Source organism: Euprymna scolopes, chromosome 2 (genome assembly GCF_053919585.1).
Source record: "Euprymna scolopes isolate OS-2025 chromosome 2, ASM5391958v1, whole genome shotgun sequence".
NCBI classification, from domain to species: Eukaryota; Metazoa; Mollusca; class Cephalopoda; order Sepiida; family Sepiolidae; genus Euprymna; species Euprymna scolopes.
This window is the reverse complement of record NC_136483.1, coordinates 68,862,760-68,883,718: the sequence shown is the minus strand read 5'-3', so window position 1 is coordinate 68,883,718 and position 20,959 is coordinate 68,862,760. Positions and strand designations below refer to the sequence as shown.

At 33.5% G+C, this 20,959-nt stretch overlaps 1 protein-coding gene across 1 annotated transcript in view; it reads right to left on the bottom strand.

Moving 5' to 3' along the window:
• Positions 1–18,021, bottom strand: part of LOC145291926 (dnaJ homolog subfamily C member 11-like) — a 171,484-nt gene extending 153,463 nt beyond the window's left edge. Inside the window, exon 1 of the mRNA XM_080137829.1 lies at positions 17,732–18,021. Within this exon, the coding sequence (XP_079993955.1) occupies positions 17,732–17,806 (75 nt within the window). The 5' untranslated portion in view covers positions 17,807–18,021. The remainder of the gene's footprint in view (positions 1–17,731) is intronic.
• Positions 18,022–20,959: the final 2,938 nt, after the last annotated feature.

Genomic DNA, 20,959 nt, shown 5'->3' with positions numbered 1-20,959 from the left:
CCTTGATAGAGTTCAAAATAGACTTCGTAACCTCATAGGAGATATTCTTTTCTCTTCTCTGCAACCTCTATCTCACAGAAGTTTGTCTTTGCTGTATCGTTATTTTCATGGAAAGTGTTCGACTGAGCTTCAGTCTATGGTCCCCCCCTCGCCAAACTTTCACAAGAAACACTCGTCTAGCAGAAAACACTATCAATAATTCCCCCCACTTTTTATCTGTGCCTAAACCTAAACATAGATTCCATGAACAAAGCTTCTTTTTTAGAACTGCACGCCTGTGGAATTGTCTTCCATTTTCCTGCTTTCCAGCTGACTACAATATGGTTGTCTTCAAGTCTAACATAAATAAGTTCTTGATGAGCCATCCCACTTGTTAACAAATTTACCGAATTTCCATTACTAACGAGTACTATATTGTCCGATTTCTACTGTACACTCTGTAACCCTTATCCTCGAGTGGCCTCTTGGCCTTGATAAGTGGGGATGCTTTTAGAGTTGGCATACCACCTCTTAACCACTGTTTTCAGTTGAGCGGAGTCCAAAAACACATATGAAGCCATTTTTTGCTTGAAAAGTATTTTTTCTCATCAGAAAGCAATGTTTTATTGACACACAAAATTCAGATTTTTTCATTGTTTTGTAAATTTCCCACAGTAGCTTCACTCAAATGTAATTTGTAAACTCATACTTTGAATGGGTTCAAATTTTGACACATGCCATTCGAAGGTTAGTACTTTATAAAAAACTATGTGGATTTTCTATTAATGGCACCAGATACACGTCAGATCTGCAATTTATTTAGTGATGTGTGATTGTTCACAGGTTACAATTTCAACTATTAAAAAGAAAAATGTTTTCTTTTTATAGACACTACAAGAATGTGTCCAGCTGAGAACAGAAGATGTACGTATAGGTTAGATTTGAGTCTATTTTCCAATACTTATTTAATCATTTAAAAATAAATATATTCATGAAATTGGTTTTGTGTAAAGAAATATTAGCAGAAATATATTTGTCTATAATCTAAGGAGATTAGAAAGTGGATCTTTGGTTTATTTTCAGCAGTTGTGTAACTCTTGCTTTCTTATTTGTCCTTTAGTTCTCACATTCCAGGAGCAATGTTTCTAACAAAGAAGGAAGAATTGCTGTCTTCTGAGTCAAAATCTATTCTATATAACACTTATCGTTGGCAAGTTTTTAACTTTAAAGTACTATTTGTTTTTTAGCGTCTTACATCAAATGGCTTAATGCCTTGTCTGGCATGATTTCCATAAAAAACCTTATTGTAATTAAACATTTTCCTTCTTTGCAATAGAAGACATGTTCAGATGAGGTCAGTGCATCCTTTTCAACATTTTTCTCAATAGGTCAATCTATTATAAAACCCAAATTGGGCGCTGAAACTGTTCATCCGGTTTTAGTTTATGATGCGCATGCGCAAATAAATAAAAACAAAGTCATAAAAGCTTCTTTTTTTAATCGAAAATTTACGGGGTTCATCTTTTTCTTATTTCATTTATTTTTAAATAAATTTATACATTTTATTTTTCTACACTCCTAACATACACAAAACGAATATAAATAAACAAATAAAACTGAAAATAAGTTTTTAAAAAATTGGTTTGCATTACAAATAAATGAAATCGTTTCACTTAAGTCTTTTATGTTTTTTTTTTCATTTAAAATAATAAAATACACAAATATTTTTTTTTCCTAATTTGGCAGTGGATATTGAAACTAAAATACTATGCAAATTTTATATTCATGTATTCTAATAGAATAGATTTTAAAAATATCATATTTACTTGCATCCTCACGAGGGCAAAGGTTAGATTGCGTGGTTAAAGGAGTGTTCAGTTTCTTTTTTTTTTTTTCGTTTAAAATATGCCAATAAAAACAAAACTGTAAATACATCTTGCTTTTTTTTTATAACGACATTTTATGAATAGTTCTTTTCCATATTTAATTTATTTATTTTTTTACATTTTTGTATCTTACTTTTAAGAATTCTAATATAAACACAAAACGATATAAAACCAAAAATAATAAAAAAAACCATGTACGTTTTTAGCGTCCCAAATATTTTAAACGATTATTTTGATTGTGTTTTCATTGAAAGTTGGAATCGTTTTCAAACAAAAAACAAATATTTTTCTAATGCAACCCCCCCCCAAAAAAAAACAAAAAACTACTTGATCAATTTACATATTAAAAAAAAATATTTGGTATTTTTTTTTTTACAACCTAATCCAGCGTAGTTTACTTCCTAAAAAGAAATTAAAATCTTTTTTCCAACTAATACATTTCAACAGCCGTTAAATATAAAATGAATTTTTTAAAAATAATAAAAATTTAACATTTTAGAGTGGGGAATGACTTTCCTATATAAATTAATGTGAAATAAGCACCCACTTCTTGGCCACATAGCGGTAAACAAGACATGTAATCGTTAGCATTTTTTCAAGTTTGATGATGGCAGAAGCTCCAAACATTTCAAAAATACGTAGAAACACTTCAAAAGCATAACACATAACTCTTGCTTCCCTTATTTTGTCTTTCAGTCCTCCAATTCCAGGAGCAAGCTTTCTGACAAAGAGGGAAGAATTGCTGTTTTCTAGGTCAGCGTCTATTCCCTTTAACACTTATTGTTGGCAAGTTTTTAACCTTAAAATAGTATTTTTTTTTTAGTTCTTTACATCAAGTGGCTTCATACCTTAGAAATAGGAATATGGAGTTCAAGCCTGCAAGTAATGTTAGCATAATACAATGATTCTTATTACTAGGGCTATGATAACAGCATATTCTTTTCATTGTTTTTACTCTCAAATACATATCCGACACAGACACAGTTAATCAACCAAGGATCACATCACTCTACATAAAAACATAAGATATTAATGGATATATACCTGAAAATCAAAACAAGGAAAAGAATATGCTGTTGTCATAGCCCTACTTACTACTTCCCAAGCAACATCGGAAATGCCGATTAACTAAAAATAACATTTATGTCCAAAATATTTAGGATTTTAATTTTTAAATGTTGAAAAATAAATTCTAATATTAGAAGGAAAATTAAAGCAATTTCAGATTAAAATTTTATTGAAAAAATATGAGAAATGAGTGTTGGCAGTGGACAGAGTTATCTCCCCATGTTCTACCTTAGTTAATTACACAATGATCAAAGAGGAAGATTTGACATTGTTTAAAATACAAAGGATTAAATAGTCATAAAACTGGATGAAGAGGAATATAAAGTAATTAAAATAAGGTTGTGTAAACAATGGAATTGGGCGATTATGAATAACTAGAACAATCTGGTTAAGACAAATAAATATGAATAAACTATTTTATGCGAGTAGCATCCTGTTTTGGTGTGAAATAATATTCGTAAACAATATGATATAAAAGCAACAATTTTTAACCGCTTCCTCCACCTCTGTTTTGTATGTCTCTAGTTGTAATAAGTATGTGTATTCATGGCCCTCCTTCAGTCTTAAAAATCAATGGATACCCATTGTAAAGGAAGCTGCACATTTGTGAAGCAAGGGTTGCGCAATCTTTAACCACATTTCTCTCGAGTCAGCACTGGCTGATTCCGGGGGCAAGGAGAAACCCAGAACAACTGGAAACAATGCAGAGATAAGTTGTATTAACAAATAGTCACCCATTTTAGTACTGACCAGACACAAGGGCGTCTTAACTTCAGTGATCTAATGAAAAACCAGTGTGTGAACATGATTATGCCGTATGTGTATGCTTGCATATTTGTATGTGCTTGAATCACTCCTAATTTCATCAATCATTACAAGTTTGGGAAAACAGTTATAAAGAATCTAGATGTGGGCTATATTTAGTTTTATTCAAAGAGAATAAATTAGAGGGTGGAAACCCTTAATGATTATTCGGATACCTCAGATTTTTCTAAAAAAATTTTTTTACAGCAGGCATTAGACATCAATTAATAAATATTCCCCTAAATTTCAGTTTCTTTGGAGTATTTTAAAAGGTCTTCATGGGGTATATTATGAGCACCTTCCCCATTTGTAATTCAAATATTTTTAATTTGCATTAAATCTGATCCATAATCAACAGAAATCAATTAAGCAAAGTTCTGTTAATTTAATTTATTTCTGAAGACTTTTTAATTCTAAGCCTTAAATTTTAAATATTTTCTAAAACAAAAGCATGTAAAAGATTTTGATCAAAATTGGAATATGGATTCTAGACATAAGGTTTAGTAGTGTTATATCGTCTTGATTTTAATCTTCATATGGGTACAGAAGTGATGCAAAATTATTCTGTTTGGGGAATTAATTTTACCGATCCTGGAATACTCATCTGCTATGTATATGTGCGTGCATGGACAATAAGTAAAAATTAATCATTGTGAAATATTTATAACTCCTTTTTGGCTAAGTCCGTTAAGAAAAATGAAATAAGCTGTCTAATCTAAATGAGAGTTCTTGTCAAGGTGACTTGTTGAACACTGTAAAGGCAGTTTACTATGCATGGTTCTATGGACAACTTTATATTTAGTTGACCATTGACAACAAAATATTTTCGTTTACTAGTCAAATAGAAAAGTTACAAGCCAAGCCCCATGATTTTTGGAATATGACATCTTCGTTCTGTGATGATTATGTACAAAGTTTTTTCTATATTTTTTTAATAAGTATAATTCTAAATACACAACAAATTTTATGTTGATACTTGAAGGTATAAACATTCTAATTTCTTGAGACGTTTTTTTTTAAACGACTTTCATTAAAAAACAAAAACAAAAAAGAAAAGTATATTGTTATATGAAACTTTTGTTGTTTAAATAATGTAACGTTGTTCGTTTAATTAAAATAAAAAATTGAAAACATATTTTTCACTCAGTAGTGAGCTTTGGAAGATTGTTAGTGAAAAAAATACAATTGCCAAAAGATAAGCGTTTCATTATTTCTAGTTGCCATTTTGAAAATCACTCACAAATGCGACTGTTTCACTCTCAATGTAAAGCCCTGCTTTGCTGTCCACTTGAAGTGACATAAATAGGATTTATTTCTCTTCTTACTGCTTGGTTGTGTAAGTTTCACCTCATTGGTTTAAGTATTTAAATTTGAGTTGAAAGGTCGAGGTTTGAACCATGTGATCGACTAAACAGTTATTTCCACACTAACAATTCCGTAAGGATGAAACATATCTATAAAAATTTTAAAAAATATTTATAATAGAAATATAGATATTTTTGTGTATTTTGCCTTGTATATAAATTTCATCACTATTCTTTCAATTTTAAGATGCACTAACAAAAAGACAACATGAGAAGGGTTGACTGTACTTGAATTCCAAAAGAAGATTGTGCAGCAGTACATTCATAGAGTACTAGAAAACCTACCCGCTCTGCAGGCAGCAATTAATCAGATATGGTGGGGTGGGGTTATAGTCAAAGAAATGTTTTTACTCATAGAATTTCATAATTTCAACAAACTTTGGTAATTTTGTAGATTAACACTCTCAGCTAAATCACCCCCCCCCCACACTAAAAGAAATGAGATTTTACTTTTTTTAGGCAATTACATATGAAAACCCTGAAAATCTTGACAGAAAAAAAGGACAAAGAGATGCAACAGTCATGCATGTAATCACCACCCTCACATGTGAAAAGTATGGTAGCTATTCAGAACCAACTCAACAATCTGTAATTGGTTAGTCATCTGCGACCGCCATGGTTCAGATGTAAGGCAAACCAAAGAAGAAATCAGTTCAACAGGATCAGAGTGAACACTATTGCAACAACAACCATTTATGGAACATTACTGGCAAGATCATTACAATTCTTCCAAATTACCATTACAGATGACAAATTAGATAGGATTACACTTGGCAATCAAAAATTCCTATAACAACTGAAATTTATAATTCACATTCCAAGTACACTGACTGACCTCACATACTCTACCAATAATATACAATGTACAAGTCCAACGTTAATAAATTCCTAATGAACCGCACAAGTCCAACGTTAACAAATTCCTAATGAACCGCTCACTTAAGTAAACACTTCATCAAATCTCCACACTAACGTAATGTACTTGCAATAACCCTTATCCCTGAGTGGCTTCCGGGCCTTGATAAGTGGTGACCACTGTGTAAAAAAAAAAAAAAAAAAAAAAAAATATCCTAGTCCTGAGTCTCCAACTTCTACTAGTAATAATGTCAATCTAACTTATCCATCAGGTCATGAATAAGCTATTCAGGACTGGCATCATTCCTTAGCTTCATCTAGATTATTCTGACATAAAAATTGACTCTTAAGAACTGTACAATCTCCACAAAACTTTGCATGAGGATGAGGTATTTGCAAGAACAAGTAAAACAACTCATGGACATAAGAGAATAAAAATGATGCTTACTGACATATAACAGATTATCCAATCAGAAGTCAGAGAATCTAAGCATAATAGAGCATCCCAGCCTGCTTATATACCTGGTTTCTGATCTCTATTTCACGTTCAACTGGTCAGACAGCTAAGCACGATCTACTAAATTTATTTATTTACTTAATTTGGAGGTTATCACTTATCAAGACCTGGAGGCCATTCTAGGATAAGGGTTGTGTTGGGTATATAGTGAGATAACATGAGTATGATGAAACTTGGGTAGCTCATACATTATTTTAGAAGACAACTCAATAGGAATTTATTCAAATTAAATTTGAACATGACCAAGCAGACACACGGTTATTGCGTTCTACGGATGGACAGTTCTGGGAAAGAAACTCTGCCCATGTTTTTTTTTTTAATAGATACAAAGAAATTCTCCTGCCACAAAGCATGCAGACAAAACGATGTGACTAGAGTAAATAAGATGGAGATCAACAGTTGAAAACTCACGCAATGAACAAATACGAGCAATATACTTTAGCAGTTACATATTTGTCTCTTGTAGTTTGTAAATTCGATAATATGAAGTGTAAAGCCAGGTTGATTTAAAATTTATATGAAATGTTAGACAGGTTAATTTTAAAGATAATAATGGTAAAGATATCTTCAACCATGATTAATCAGAAATTTGGTATTGTTTGGATTATGGATGCTTTATGAGTTTGGAATCTCAGATAGTTTGGCCATGTACAGAATGCCGCCTCTGGCATCAATTCCATAACAGACCTTAATATTCCAGGAACTAGTGAGTGTAGGAAACTGAGATTTGAGTGCATAACAAGTGACACAATTGCATGCAACCTAACTGATGTCAACCACCGAATGAAACCATTTGGAAAGCAGGCAAGAGACATTGCCTGATGTTACCCACCTAAGAATCAAAGACACTTGCAATACCCTAAATACCAAAACCGAATGAAGATGGTTGGTTGGTTGTTTTTGTTTTACAGCATATCAACCCGTTTCGGGTTATTTAATGTCGAATCCAAAGATTTTGAAGAAAAATTTTTTTAGTAGAATATATTTGTTGTTTTCACGTCGGTTTCTATTTAACCCATAGTTGGGACCCTAACAGGTACTACCACTCTGGGTCAGAGTGGACCTGGGAGCAATGGTAATTAATGGGTGGCTCCACACTCCCCAAAGCCCACAAGCAGGGGCCTCACTACTGGATATAGTTTAAGGTCATATCCAGGACCCCCATTGAGGGACTTTTACCCTCTGCACCGACAGGGCCTCGAATGAAGAAGAAAAAATAAATCCATTTCTTGCGTAGTACTACTTACTTCCCATTGTACCAATATGGTAAAAATAATAATATAAGAAACATTATATGTTGGCTAATAAAAATAATAATATAAGAAACATTATATGTTGGCTAATAAAATCAGAGTAAGGCAAGGTTTAAATATTGAGATTATATATAAAGTTATAAAAACATGCATGGCAATTAAGCTACACAAAAGTTTCCATATATATATATATATATTTTCATTACTTATGACCTAGTTGTACTCATGTATTGAACACCATTGAAGTAAATACTGAAAATTGATACCTAAAATATATTTCCTTATAAAATTTTATGTGGATACATTATCTAATATAGAAAAGACAAAATGTGTGTAAGAGTTTATGTGTGTGTGTGTGTGTGTTTGTGTGTCTTGCAAAAATCTTTCGACAGAGGCGACGGATCCTGACAAAATCTGTATCGTTTTAAAGCTCCATCCTTTGGATGACAAACATCGAAAAATGGACCAAAAACATTAATTCCTTCACCCTAAACTCGGCCGTTTTGTATAAGTATGGGTCGCTTTTTTTGACAACATTTTTGCAAGTCATCGTTTTCTTTCCGATTGACTAGGCTTAATTTCAATGCTCTCCACTTCCGGTCGAGCGGTGCAGACATTGGCTAAAATGTCACGTTTTTTCTACTGTCTTTTCCTCCTTTGCGTTATGAGTTTGTCCTTGCCTGCCTACTACCACTGCTTTTTTTTCTCTCTCCACCTAAACTGCCTACTGTTGCCCCCCCCCGCCCTGCTACTACCATGTTTTAATAGAAAAATGATTAACATTAAAAATAGTAAAAAAAAGGTTAATATAGTTTGCTTAAAGCATTGTCTAGTGTGTATATATATGAAGGTAATTTATAGAAGGCAATACAATGCAGATGTGTAATAGATCGACACAAACTGAAGCAAGTTGATGTAACAGTGGAATAAGCTATACATTCACTTTTTATTGATACAATATATATATGTATTTTTGTAAAAATACTTTTTACATTGTATTGTGTTCTTACTTCCATCAGTATGTGCAGGTGATATTTCTGCATCATATTATATTTCGGGAAAATTCCCTTTCTCAGATATATCAAATATCATCAGTGCTCTTTCAATATGTGATCTACTGAATGGTTCCTAATCCAAGATATGATTTTCAGACTTGTTTACATTTCAGTATTTAATCTATTCATTAACCGAAACAAATCCTAATTAGAAATCATGCAGCAGATCACACATTGAAAAGCCAGTGAACTGTTTTTCACGTAAGGAGTAATTGAGTACACATGTTTGTTACAACTATCTCCATGCCTATTAAATGAATAGGCACAAAGATGTGTATGTGTATTAGTGATAGGACAATTTCAATATTTTTTACCGATTCCGATACAATTACCGATTCTGATTCTTTATAAATCTCTAAATATTTTACTATGTCGCTGTACTTTTTCTCCAATTACCGTAGAAACACACATGCTAAATGTGCACATATTTTCCTAAGCGTAAAAATATACTGGTGGTTTTAAATCAATAAATATTTATTATTTTATCATTCTTACCAGCAATAGAAGATTTTGCTTTAAACAAAATCAAATAAAAAAGACAACAGAATCGGCATCGGAAAATCGGTACAAATTTATCCGATTCTGATACCCTCAAATATTCTGATTTTTTCGATTCCCGATTCTGATTAATCGTCCCAACACTAACGTGTATATAAGTGTGCCTGCTTTGTTTTGTTTGTGAGAAAGTGAAAGTATGGAGATGTATACATGGGTTCATTTAGCAGAATGTGTTTAGTGAGAAAATGTATCTATGAATTTGTGTACATGTACCTTTAATGAGGAATTTGCATGTGCTTCACTGGGTGTTGTCCTTAATAGTAAATGTTTCATTATGCATGCGCTGCTTGTCAAGAGCTGTTCAACCCAGAGTGTATGCTTCATTTTGGCATTTCATGTATTTGATGATACGATGCTCTTCTACTGAATCTTTTTTTAATCCAATATGTGATGTACCAAGTTGTTTACATCCCAATATGTGCTCTACTCATCAACGACACAAATCATGGTTCAAGCACGTTAGGAGTGAATCCTAACTATATTAAAATATAAAGAACTCGTTGGATTAAATACTGGATTAGAAGAAACCATTCGCTAGACCACATATTGGACGGGCACCATATCAAATACGGGAAATGATAAAATTAAAACTAACCTGGAAAAATATAGTTCCCATCTTTATAAACAAGTTGAGAAAGAGGCTAGCTGAAGAAAAATGCTAACTTAAGTTCATAACTAGAAATAAGTTGTTTCTTAACTAGTAAAATTATGAACTTGAGCTATTGTTCTTCCTTAGCTACCTTCTTTCAACTTGTTTATATTTTTCCAACATTATCAGAGGGTCTGTATTCACACTTGACATGCATAAAAAAGAATGCAACATTTTACTTTATTTAGAATTTGAAAATTATAGAAATTAAAAAAAGAAGTTAATAATGGGTCCAGGGCTTGGGGGAAAAAATTAATAAGGGTCTCCATTTATCACTGGGAAACACTGGATGTGCCTCAAATATTAAAGACTACAAATTTACAAAAATCTAAATGGACATCACTTTACTTAAACCTTGTCCCACCGAATGAATGCTGCAGATATCGTTGGGTCCTACCTCAAAAACTCAATATTATATAATGTACAGAAAGAAAAAAAAAATAATATTGTGTTATACACTAGGTGCCAAAAAAAAAAAAAAGAAAAAGAAAAAAAGATTCCTCATTCAATTCTGAGCAACGTTAATTCATTCATAAAAATGTTACATAATAATTTGCAGTAGTGTTAATTAAAAGCATATGTCTGTTACGTCAACAGGAAATGTATTCCTTCAACATGTTTAAACCAGAGAAAAAGTTTTCTGCAATGTTGCAAACTTAGCATAAAAAAAAAGATCAATGGCGTTTCTACACTATTAGGACGAGATTTTGTAGTCGATAAATGGAGTTTTCAGATAAAAAACAATGATTTCTACTGATTTTTTTTGTCAATTCTAATAAATTACAATGGTAGCTTCCAAATTATGTAGTCGAAATGACCTGAATATTACTGAATTATTTAAAGAACAACTTTAATCAGGTTAATAGCTGAAAAATTGTAGCCATCTTGTTTAAATCGAAACGGAAAATTACCTTCGTTATGAATTCTCCTGTATCTTACGATCATTTTCATCAAATTCTAGTTTTTATTTTCTTTAATAAATAATTTTCTACCTTATCGATTTGTGTAAGTTTTGGATATAATCGTCTTTAAAATATGAGGAACATGCAGATACTATTGTTTTCACGTGAAATTCAGTTTTATAATTTCCAAAATTTTGTTCTGATAGTGTAGAAGTGTCAGATCAACATATTGAATAAAAGTGTTGTGGTAAATCTTTCTTATGAGTCAGTATAAGCACATAACACCCAAAAGTCCAGGACATATGTGACCATTTTTATATGTACAATGACATAGAAATGCATTTCTGGTCTTTTTGTCGAATTAGGTACAGTTTTTTTTTTCCTTTGCAAAATTTTCACTTTCAAAAATTTTGCTGGAATCTTAGTGATGTGAGTGATGAACATGGTGAAAGATTCCATCAGGATATTTCAGTGATGGAGAAATGTTTTAAAGGGAAATGGAACCCTGGCATGTTGGTACAATACTGCTGAAGTAAAAAAAAAGAGAGGATGATACTCACTACAAGAGGGCTAAGGGGATAAATGTTGTTTAAACTAAAAATTCTGCATTTTTCATTTATAACCAACAATAAAATGAGTTCATGAAAACAGCGTCTAGCGACATAAAAGTCATAGGATACTTTTCTTATAGCAGAACAGGTCATGTGGCATGTACTGTTTTTTTTTAACGTAGAAATTTGTTGCACAGAGTAATTAAATAAAATACTCAAAATGACAAACATGATTGTAAAAATTACAATGAAAGGAATCCCCGGAGTGAAAAAAAAAAAATCACTAGACACATAATTGCTAACTTGTAACTAAGTGTCCCATTTATAACTCAACATCTTTGATGCAAGCGACAAATAAAAAAATTTCATCTCTGCGCATCTCCCATTTCTGTTGATCAATCAGGTGATATAAATACACAGTCATCACTGGGCCAAACTTTCCCTGGCTTTGTATGCAATTGACGAATCCTTCTGTTTTCGATGCTAGGGGTAAACAGCTATAATTCTGCAGGTTGATGAATAGTTTTAAATAACGGGGGGAGGTGGACTTCATGCAGTACAGATAATCCCGAGATATGGTGTTCATATGCACGAGTACAAGTCACCTAACAAAGAAGCATTTGTGTAATCAGTGACAAAAGCATGCAGTTTTGACACTTCGAGCTCAGTCCTAAATATGTCATATTTGATATGGCAAGGAGCAGTAGCAGCTTTCAATTAGTATCCACAATAATTACACTAAGCAACAACAGTTTCTGATCCTGCTCCCAGCAGCTTCCAAAACAAAGCCTTTTTACGAAGCACTGGTGTATAAAACATCGAACACTGTAGCATCACCACAATGGCAGCAACTCTACTAATGATTCATAAAGAGAGTAAAAATAAACTAAATAGAAAAGTAAACTAAAGGTTCACCTTCGGCAGCCTCATACCTCTTGCTCCCGTTATTTTGTTCTTTAATCCACCATGAGCTATTTCTGACAAAGACGGAAGAATTGCTGTTTTCTGGGTCAGAATCTATCCATTTAATACTTAGGTTAGGCCTTGAAGTAGTATTTTTATTTTTTTCTGTTCTTAGTGGCTTCATGCCTTGTCTGGAGTGATTTCCATAAAAACACACACACAAAGAAATTTCTTCAAAATAAAAACACTTTTATCTTTGAAACATGAATTTGTCTCTTTTTGTTCTTGTCACGTCTTATGCCTTTTTTTAAACTGTAAAGAGAAATCATTTTAGTAGACTACATAACCTCACTCAGCTAATTTCTGATATGGCTCTGTTATAAATTGGTGACCTCAATGTGATCACAAGTAGGCTAAATGAGGCCCAGTTTCTAACTAACCATAGAAAGGTGTGATGAAATGTGACATCAAAAAGGAGATAATTTTTTTTTTAAACTGACAAAGAAAAAGGCTTTTTTTATGTCAAGGAAATAAATACACCCCTTTCTCAACTTGGCCTTTTGGTCAAGATCAAAGTGTAGTATCTGTTCTTCAGATGCTGCATTTCCATTACTTGTTCTCTTTCGGTGGAGGATCAGTCCTTCACGACTGAGACAATTTTTTATTTTTGTACCTTTTCTCCACGTTAAAAAACGACCCTGGTGTCTAACTGTCCCGTGGGGAGGCATAGTAAATAGGTACACTGAGGCTGTTTTGGAATTTCATCAGCCATCTTGAATCTTTAAGGGTCGGCTTATCACAGTGTTTGATAAAGTTTATACAGGTTTGATAAAATTCAAAATGACGTAATGGAAACATATTAAAGGTATATGCAGCTTCTTTTCCAATTTTCGGATTTTAATCATGTCAAATCACACTTCATTTCCTTTTGACGGATTCATTGTTGCTATTTCTTCTGATGAGTTAAGGGCATAATAGATTAAGTGATTGATTTTGCGCTACGAAACAGCTACTGTCAAGAATTGTAAAAGTCAACTGAATTAAAGGAACAAATTATAAGATGGTCAACATCATGAATTTTGGAATATAGTTTGTCATTTCTTGCTCTGTAATTACATTGAGCTTCTTAAATAAGGATTTTTATATATCATAAGAAAATATATTTCTACAGAAATATATATATATATTAGGCTGGTGAAAAACAATATCGTTTTCTTACATGTTACTTTTATATATGATTTCTGAATTAATTCATTGATATACCGAGCCATGTTATATCATTTTGAAGTGCATTTTTCGCTCTATCGAATCGCGTTAGTTATTACCATTCTCAATCTCTTCATTCATTTTTTTTTTTTTTTTGCAGTGTTTTCGACAGCATGGACAAAATTCAAATCCACATGATTTTCTTGTTCCAGTTCAAACTAGGCAGAAAAGTTACAGAGACAGCTCATGATATCAATGATGCATTTGGCTCAGGAACCACTAATGAACATGTGGCACAACGGTGGCTCAAGAAATATCACAATGGTGATGAGAGCCTTGAAAATGAAGACAGCCGCAGCCGGCCGACTGCGGTTAATAACAAACATTTGAAATCCTTAACTGAAGCTGATCCTTGCAAAACCACACGAGAAGTTAGTGTTGAACCCAGTCATTCGCCATTTAAAGCGAATGGGGAAGTGAAAAAAGTTGGATAAATGAGTGCCACGTGAATTGAAAGATAATAAAAAAAAAACCGTTGTTTTGAAGTGTTTTCTACTTTTCTTCTGCGCAACAAAAACAACCCATTTCTCGAGTGGATTATGACGTGTGATGAGAAGTGGATCCTCTACAATAACCAACAACGTTCAGCACAGTGGTTGGATGCCGGAGAAACAACACTTGCCAAAGCCAAAATTGCAAAAAGGTTATGGTGACCGTTTGGTGGTCTCATCCATCACAGTTTCTTGAATCCGGGCAAAACAATTACAACGGAGAAGTACTGCTGAAAAATTGACAAAATGCACCAGAAGTTCCAACGTATGTGCCCGAGATTGGTCAATATGAAGGGACCAATTCTCCTCCATGACAACGCTCGCCTGCATGTTGCTCAGCTGATTCTGCAAAAGCTAAACAGATTGGGCTACGAGACTGCTTCATCCGCCATATTTACGGAACTCTTGTCCACCGATTATCACTTTTTCAAGCATCTCAACAACTTCCTGCACGAAAAATGCTTCAAAAGCCGAGATGATGCTGAATTGGCTTTCAATGATTTCATCGGTTCCAGAACTCCGGATTTCTATGCTAATGGGATAAATAAACGTGTTTCTCATTGGCAAAAATGTGTCCATTCTAATGGTTTTTATTTCAATTAATAAAGTTTATTTTTAGTGATGGGATGATTCCAATATTTTTACCAATTCCGATTCTTTATAAATTTTTAAATATTTACAATAAAGTTGTTATTTTTATCCGATTATTGAAAAACAAATATTCAGTGTGCAAATATTTTGCTCAAACGTGAAAATACACTTGGGGGGGAGGAGGTGATCTATAGATTTTAGTTTGACTGGTAGTTTAAAATCAATAAATATTTGTTGTTTTATTATTACTACCAGCGGCAGAAAATTTTGTTTCAAACAAAATCAAATAAAAAAAAGAGATAATTAAAGGAATCGTTTTGGCATTGGAAAATAAATACAAATTTTTCCAATTCCGATACCGATTCCCACAAAAGTTCCGATTTTTCTGATTCTGATTAATTGTCCCACCAGTATTTATTATGAAAGGAGTTATGATCTTTTGAAGTTGAACGTAAAAAAACCGACATTATTTTTGCCCCAACCTAATATATATATATATATATATATATATATATATATATATATACTAGTGGGACCTGTGGAAATTCCACAGCAGCATCTTTCATATGTAACATATTGCTGCTTGGCATTCTATGGACGTTCAGTGTGAATGGAGACCCCGCGATATTATTGTAGCCCTTTTGTTAAACTGTAAAAGTATATATCTACGTAATTCGGTTAATGTAGTGTCAGAATATATCTGGTTATTATGGTTTATCTCCAATATCCTTATAGGAGTCTTTGACATATTTCCATTGTATGGACAGCCGGCACAAATGGAAACCCCACAATATCATTATACCATCTTTGGACAGAACAGAAATTACCCTTGGATTCTAACCAAAAGACCAAGAAGGAATATTTTCATTTCACATACGGCCCAAAAGCAACATTTTTTTTTTTTTTTTTTTTTTTTTTTTTTTTACATTGTGTCTTCGGTGATTGGGAGATCCTATTTATTAAAACGGAGGATAGAAGGTGATAACATACTACGAACATTAAATTAGTGCATAATTTTATGCTCATAGTATGTTATATCCTCCTTTTTAATAAATAGGATCTCCTGATTGAATAATTGTCGGGATTATTTCACCAACAAGAAGAGGGGGGGTGGTGTAAGAAAAGGCAGTAAGGGCTTGCAACGAAATGGTGACGTTGCTTATAAGCAGTCTTTTCTTTCCTTGTAATGGTAACAATTAACTGGTAACGTTTGCCGAACAACAGTAACGAGGTAATCATTCTAAGAGACGCCAACCGACTACCAAGCTAGGTAACTAGGTTCTTAACTAATCACTAACCCGTAGTGAGACAACTCCTTTTGCACATACTAACTCAGTGGCAAGAATTCCAACGTGATTTCCAGCGAGATTAGAATGTCTATTTAACTTACTAGGAAATAGACACCCAGTTTCTCAGTAACAGCAAACAGCAGTTCAGTATCTTTTCTTCCCTCCGACCCACTCCTGGTAAGTCAAATCAATTTCAATTCTTGCATAATTTATAATCTGGCAACCGTGACACACGCATATATGTACGTTAAAGGTACTACGGTGGATTTTTAAAGAATGATTCCCGACTAAAAGCTGTTTTTTCCTATATATTTTGGGTCGTTAGAAACAAAAAGTTAAGGACACTTGGGATAAAAAGAATAATAACAACACTAGATTAGTGACGGGAGGGATTCTATAAAATTATCATTTTTTTGTTTTGTTTTGTTTTGGTGTTAACTTTCATTATTTTCAGTCACGCAAGCATTATTTTTGTGAGATTTAAGAGAAGCTATCAAAATCAAGAGGTAGGGAAAGATCAGTAAAGGTACCTTCACCCTCCTCCTGCAGGACAACGCTCCGCTCCGGTCCACAACTCGCATCTCGCCAGATCAGAAGCACGGGCGTGTCGTTATGAAATCCTTCCCCATCCTCCCTACTCTCCTGACCTTGCACCCTCTGACTTTCACCTCTTTCCAACCATGAAGTTGTTTTTGAAAGGAAAGCGTTTCCCAGATGATGCAGCCTTGATTTCTGAAGTCACGTTGTGGTTGGAGGACCAACCTGGGGCGTTCTACAAAAACGGTCTCCAGAGCTGCATCAAACAATGGGAGAAATGCATAACTCTGGGTGGTTCCTATGTAGAGAAAGACTAATAACTGTGCCAAGTTTCGTTGCTCTACTGCTATGGGAAGTGGGTCAGGGGCATTACTTATTGCACGCCCCTCGTATTCTGTACTTTCACCTAACAATTTAATATTTATTTAATATTGTAAAACTTCAATTTAATTTGAAAATACTATTTAAAAATAGCACGGTAACATAGGTGCAAAAGCAAAAAAAAAGAAAAAATGTACACGTGAAAAAAAAAAAATAAATAAATGTATCAATGCAGCAGCAATGTAAATATATCAATAATAAAATGCAATGTAAATAAATCAGTAAGTGATTTTTCGTTGTCTGTTTCAGGAACCAGAGTTTCATTTTGTATGGTTACCTTTTGGCTGTTGAAACTCATTACAGGGCACAGCCATGGAGGCTGATTTAAGTGTATTTATATAAGCAGGATACATTTTCATTGTAGATGAATATATATGTATATATGTTACGAGTCATAATAAACAACAACAAAAAAAAAAAAAGCAGAAAACGTAATTTGTCGAGGAAAAATATTTGTTTAGTTTTTTTTACTTCATTCGAGGTCAGGAGGGTCATCTATGGTTCGTAGAAAAAAAAAAATCATGTTTTCATAGAAAAGAAAACCCTCACAGTTAGAGACAATCGTTGGGTTGCAATGGGTCATTTTGTGAGAATACCAACCGATTGAAGCGTTAAAAGAAGATTGCCTCAGTCACCTCTAGATTAAAAAAAAAAAACTGATCTGACATGATTTGACCGGCAACTCGAATTCCCTAACGTTTATGTTTAAAAGTCGATGAATAGCTCAAGCGCTACCCTCGATTTCGGTCAATAGAAAAAACAAAACAACAAACATGATCAGATACCAGAAAAAGATATTTCCAAGCAATTTGTTTAAAATGCCGATTTATACCTTTCTGTCGACATTTAACCAAGCGTAGTAATCCTCCTGTACCAACTCCTCGTTGTCCTCCGTGGGAGCAGCCATTTTACCTTTTTTACAAATATGGCTGCTTAGATCCGAAACAAACACTTCCGATGATAATATAAGTTATTTTATCTTTCAACAAGAAAGTATGAAGGCGCTTTAAAAACAGAACATCTTAAGATAAATGTAAAAATTAAACATACATATATATATATATATAGATATATTTTGTAATATAAAAAAAAAACATAATATTTTCTTTTAGAAGCTAGAATAGAAAAAATAAAGAAAGAAAGAAATAAAGATTCTTTGCTGCGGATCTAATCTTTCAAATTTTAGCAGTCAGTAACTTCCGGTTATGAAAACTTTGCCTCGGTTAATTTTTTTTTTTTTTTTTTTTTACATAGGCATCACCACTTATCAAGGCTAAGAGGCTACTCGAGGGTAAATCGTAATAAACTACTTCGGACACCTGTTAGGCAAAATGCAGTTTCTTGGATCTTTCTAACTTTTTTCTCCCTACCCTATTTCTTAATCCGGTCATTTATTTTATTTAATTAATTAAATTATTTATTCATTTTAGGGTAAGAGGATAACTTACCATAACTTTTTTTTTTTTGTTGTTGTTTTTTCAAAGCCATGAACAATAATTTGTAAGCGATTAATGGAATTTCGTAGGTCTCACAAGTTTGAATTATTGAGTTATCTCCCTTTGATGTTTTTTTTTTGTTTTTTTTGCTTTTAAATTGTTTTTAAAATGTTGAGAAGACAGCCGCGAGCCGCGCTGATGTTACTCATTAAATGTGATTTTTTTTTTTAATTTAAAAATAAAACTACTTGATCAATTTACTTGATTTTTTGGAATATGATATTTTCGTTTACATACACATTCACATACACATTCTTTTCTTTTTGTCTTTTAATATTGTAAGAATTCTGGACAAGAACTGAAAATGTGTATTTGTCCAAAATTATGAATTATTTTCATTGATATATGTCTATTTACAGTGAAACAATTTTGATACATACATTTCGAAACACGCCTACATTGTAAAAACATTCTCCATGACTAGGGATATTTCTGGCATATTAGGCAATCAAGCCATGTCTCGGCAACCATTTCTTCATACTGCCATGCATTTTGGTCAGTATATCGGTTAAATCTAAAAATTCAATACACAAAGTTAAGACACCAGAAGTGGACCCGGTTTAGCTAAATATGGAACGGAAAAGTTTATAGAATCTAGAAGTAATTGTAAGAAATAAATAGCAACAGCTAAGAGAGAATACACCACCAGAAAATGCATTGAATTACAGAAATTAGGAACTCATGATTTCTGGAAAATCTACACCAATATAGTAAATAACATTTTATCAACAATTCACTCACAATCATGAGGTTGTTTGCATGGCAACCGAGAAGGATAACATGCTTGCCAATCGGTTTACCCCAAACTCTACATTGGACACAGCAAACCACTCCTTTCCTGATTTTCCTTTGTGGACAGATACCACACTAGATGATACCACACTAGATGATCTGAAAATCATCCCTTCTCAAGTGGATGATATCATAAAAAACATAGATACCTCAAAAGCATGTGCACCCAATCTCATCCCGTCTTATACTCCGCTGAGGTTGCTTCAGTCCTGTCAAACTTTTAAACGAATGTCTTAATGAATCTTGTTTTCCTGACTTCTGGAAAACTTCTTCTGTGGTAACAGTTTACAAGAATTCTGGCGAAAGAACGGACCCATTAAATTATCACACCATTAGCCTCCTTCCTCTTTTTGACAAAATATTTGAGCCTATAATTAATCAAGCTCTAGTCCACCAACTTACAGTTGCTAAACTTCTGTTTGAGCAACAATATAGATTTAGGCAAGCCCGTTCTACTACAGATATCCTAATTGTACTCTTTGAACATATATACCATGCACTGGATAAAACAAAGGAAGGTAGGGCCTAGATATATCTAAGGCTTTTGACAGGGTATTACAGGATGTTCTTCTCAGGAAAATCAGATCATATGGTACTACTGGACGAATACTTAACTTAATTAAATCTTTCTTAAATAAAAGAAGAATCCAGGTTGTCCTCAATGATCATATATCAAAACAATATAATATAAATGCAGTTGTACCTCAGGGGTCGATTCCTGAACCATTATTATTCCGATATTCATAAATGACCTCCCTGGTAAAATTGTCTCTGAGATGACACCACACTCTATAACAAGCATGAGGGGAAAATGAATGAACACATATCTAAGCAATGGCAGAAGACCTAGAGGAAGACCTGCAGTTTATTGTAGAATGGGGACAAAAATGGATGGTCACATTCAATGCTGCCAAGAGTAAGCTTGTATCGTTTAATAATTAAAAGAAACCTTCTTAACCACTATTAGCTTTGACTAATAACACAGTACCTGAAAGTATTTCATTTAAACTCCTCGGCTTAGCGTTTACAGTTAACATGAGTTAGAACAGATACATTGAAGGCATTGCTGTGGTTACTGTGAGAAAGGTGGGCTCTCTCTACCGTGCTAGAAAGTTATTTATGCCTGAAAGTACCCTGTAACTCTACAAGGTCACCATTCGCCCATATATGGAGTAGTGTTGTCCCATTTGGGCTAGTGCATCTGCTTTTAGTTTTTCACTCCTGGACAGGGTTCAAAAGAGAGTCGCCAACCTGATAGATCCTGAACTATCATCTAGGTTTCAGCCTCTGTCTCCTTGACAAAATGTTGCATCCCTCTGCCTGTTTTACAAATATTTTAATGGTAGGTGCTTTGATGAACTATAAGCCCTTGTACCCTCTCAACGTAAATACCCTTGACAAACCCAACAAGCAGAAAAACCCCACCCCTACACAGTTGAAATCCCAGATGCCAGAAAGCCTTCTACTATAATAGTTTCTGCCCCAGAACTGATAGACTTTGGAATTCCCTTCCGGGTTCCTGCTTCCCTAACTGTACTGACATGCAGAAGTTCAAGTGTAATGTAAACAGACATCTTTTTTTATTTTTTTTTAATTACATTTCACCCCAAACAAGGCACATTGCCACTTTGTTGTAGGGGGCTACTATCGGGGACATAAGCGTCAGGGGTACTGTGTAGGAAGTTGGGCAGCAAGATGTCGGTTCACGTTGCACTTGAACTTCTGCATATCAGTGCAATCGGGGAAGCAGGGACCCAAAACGAAATTCCAAA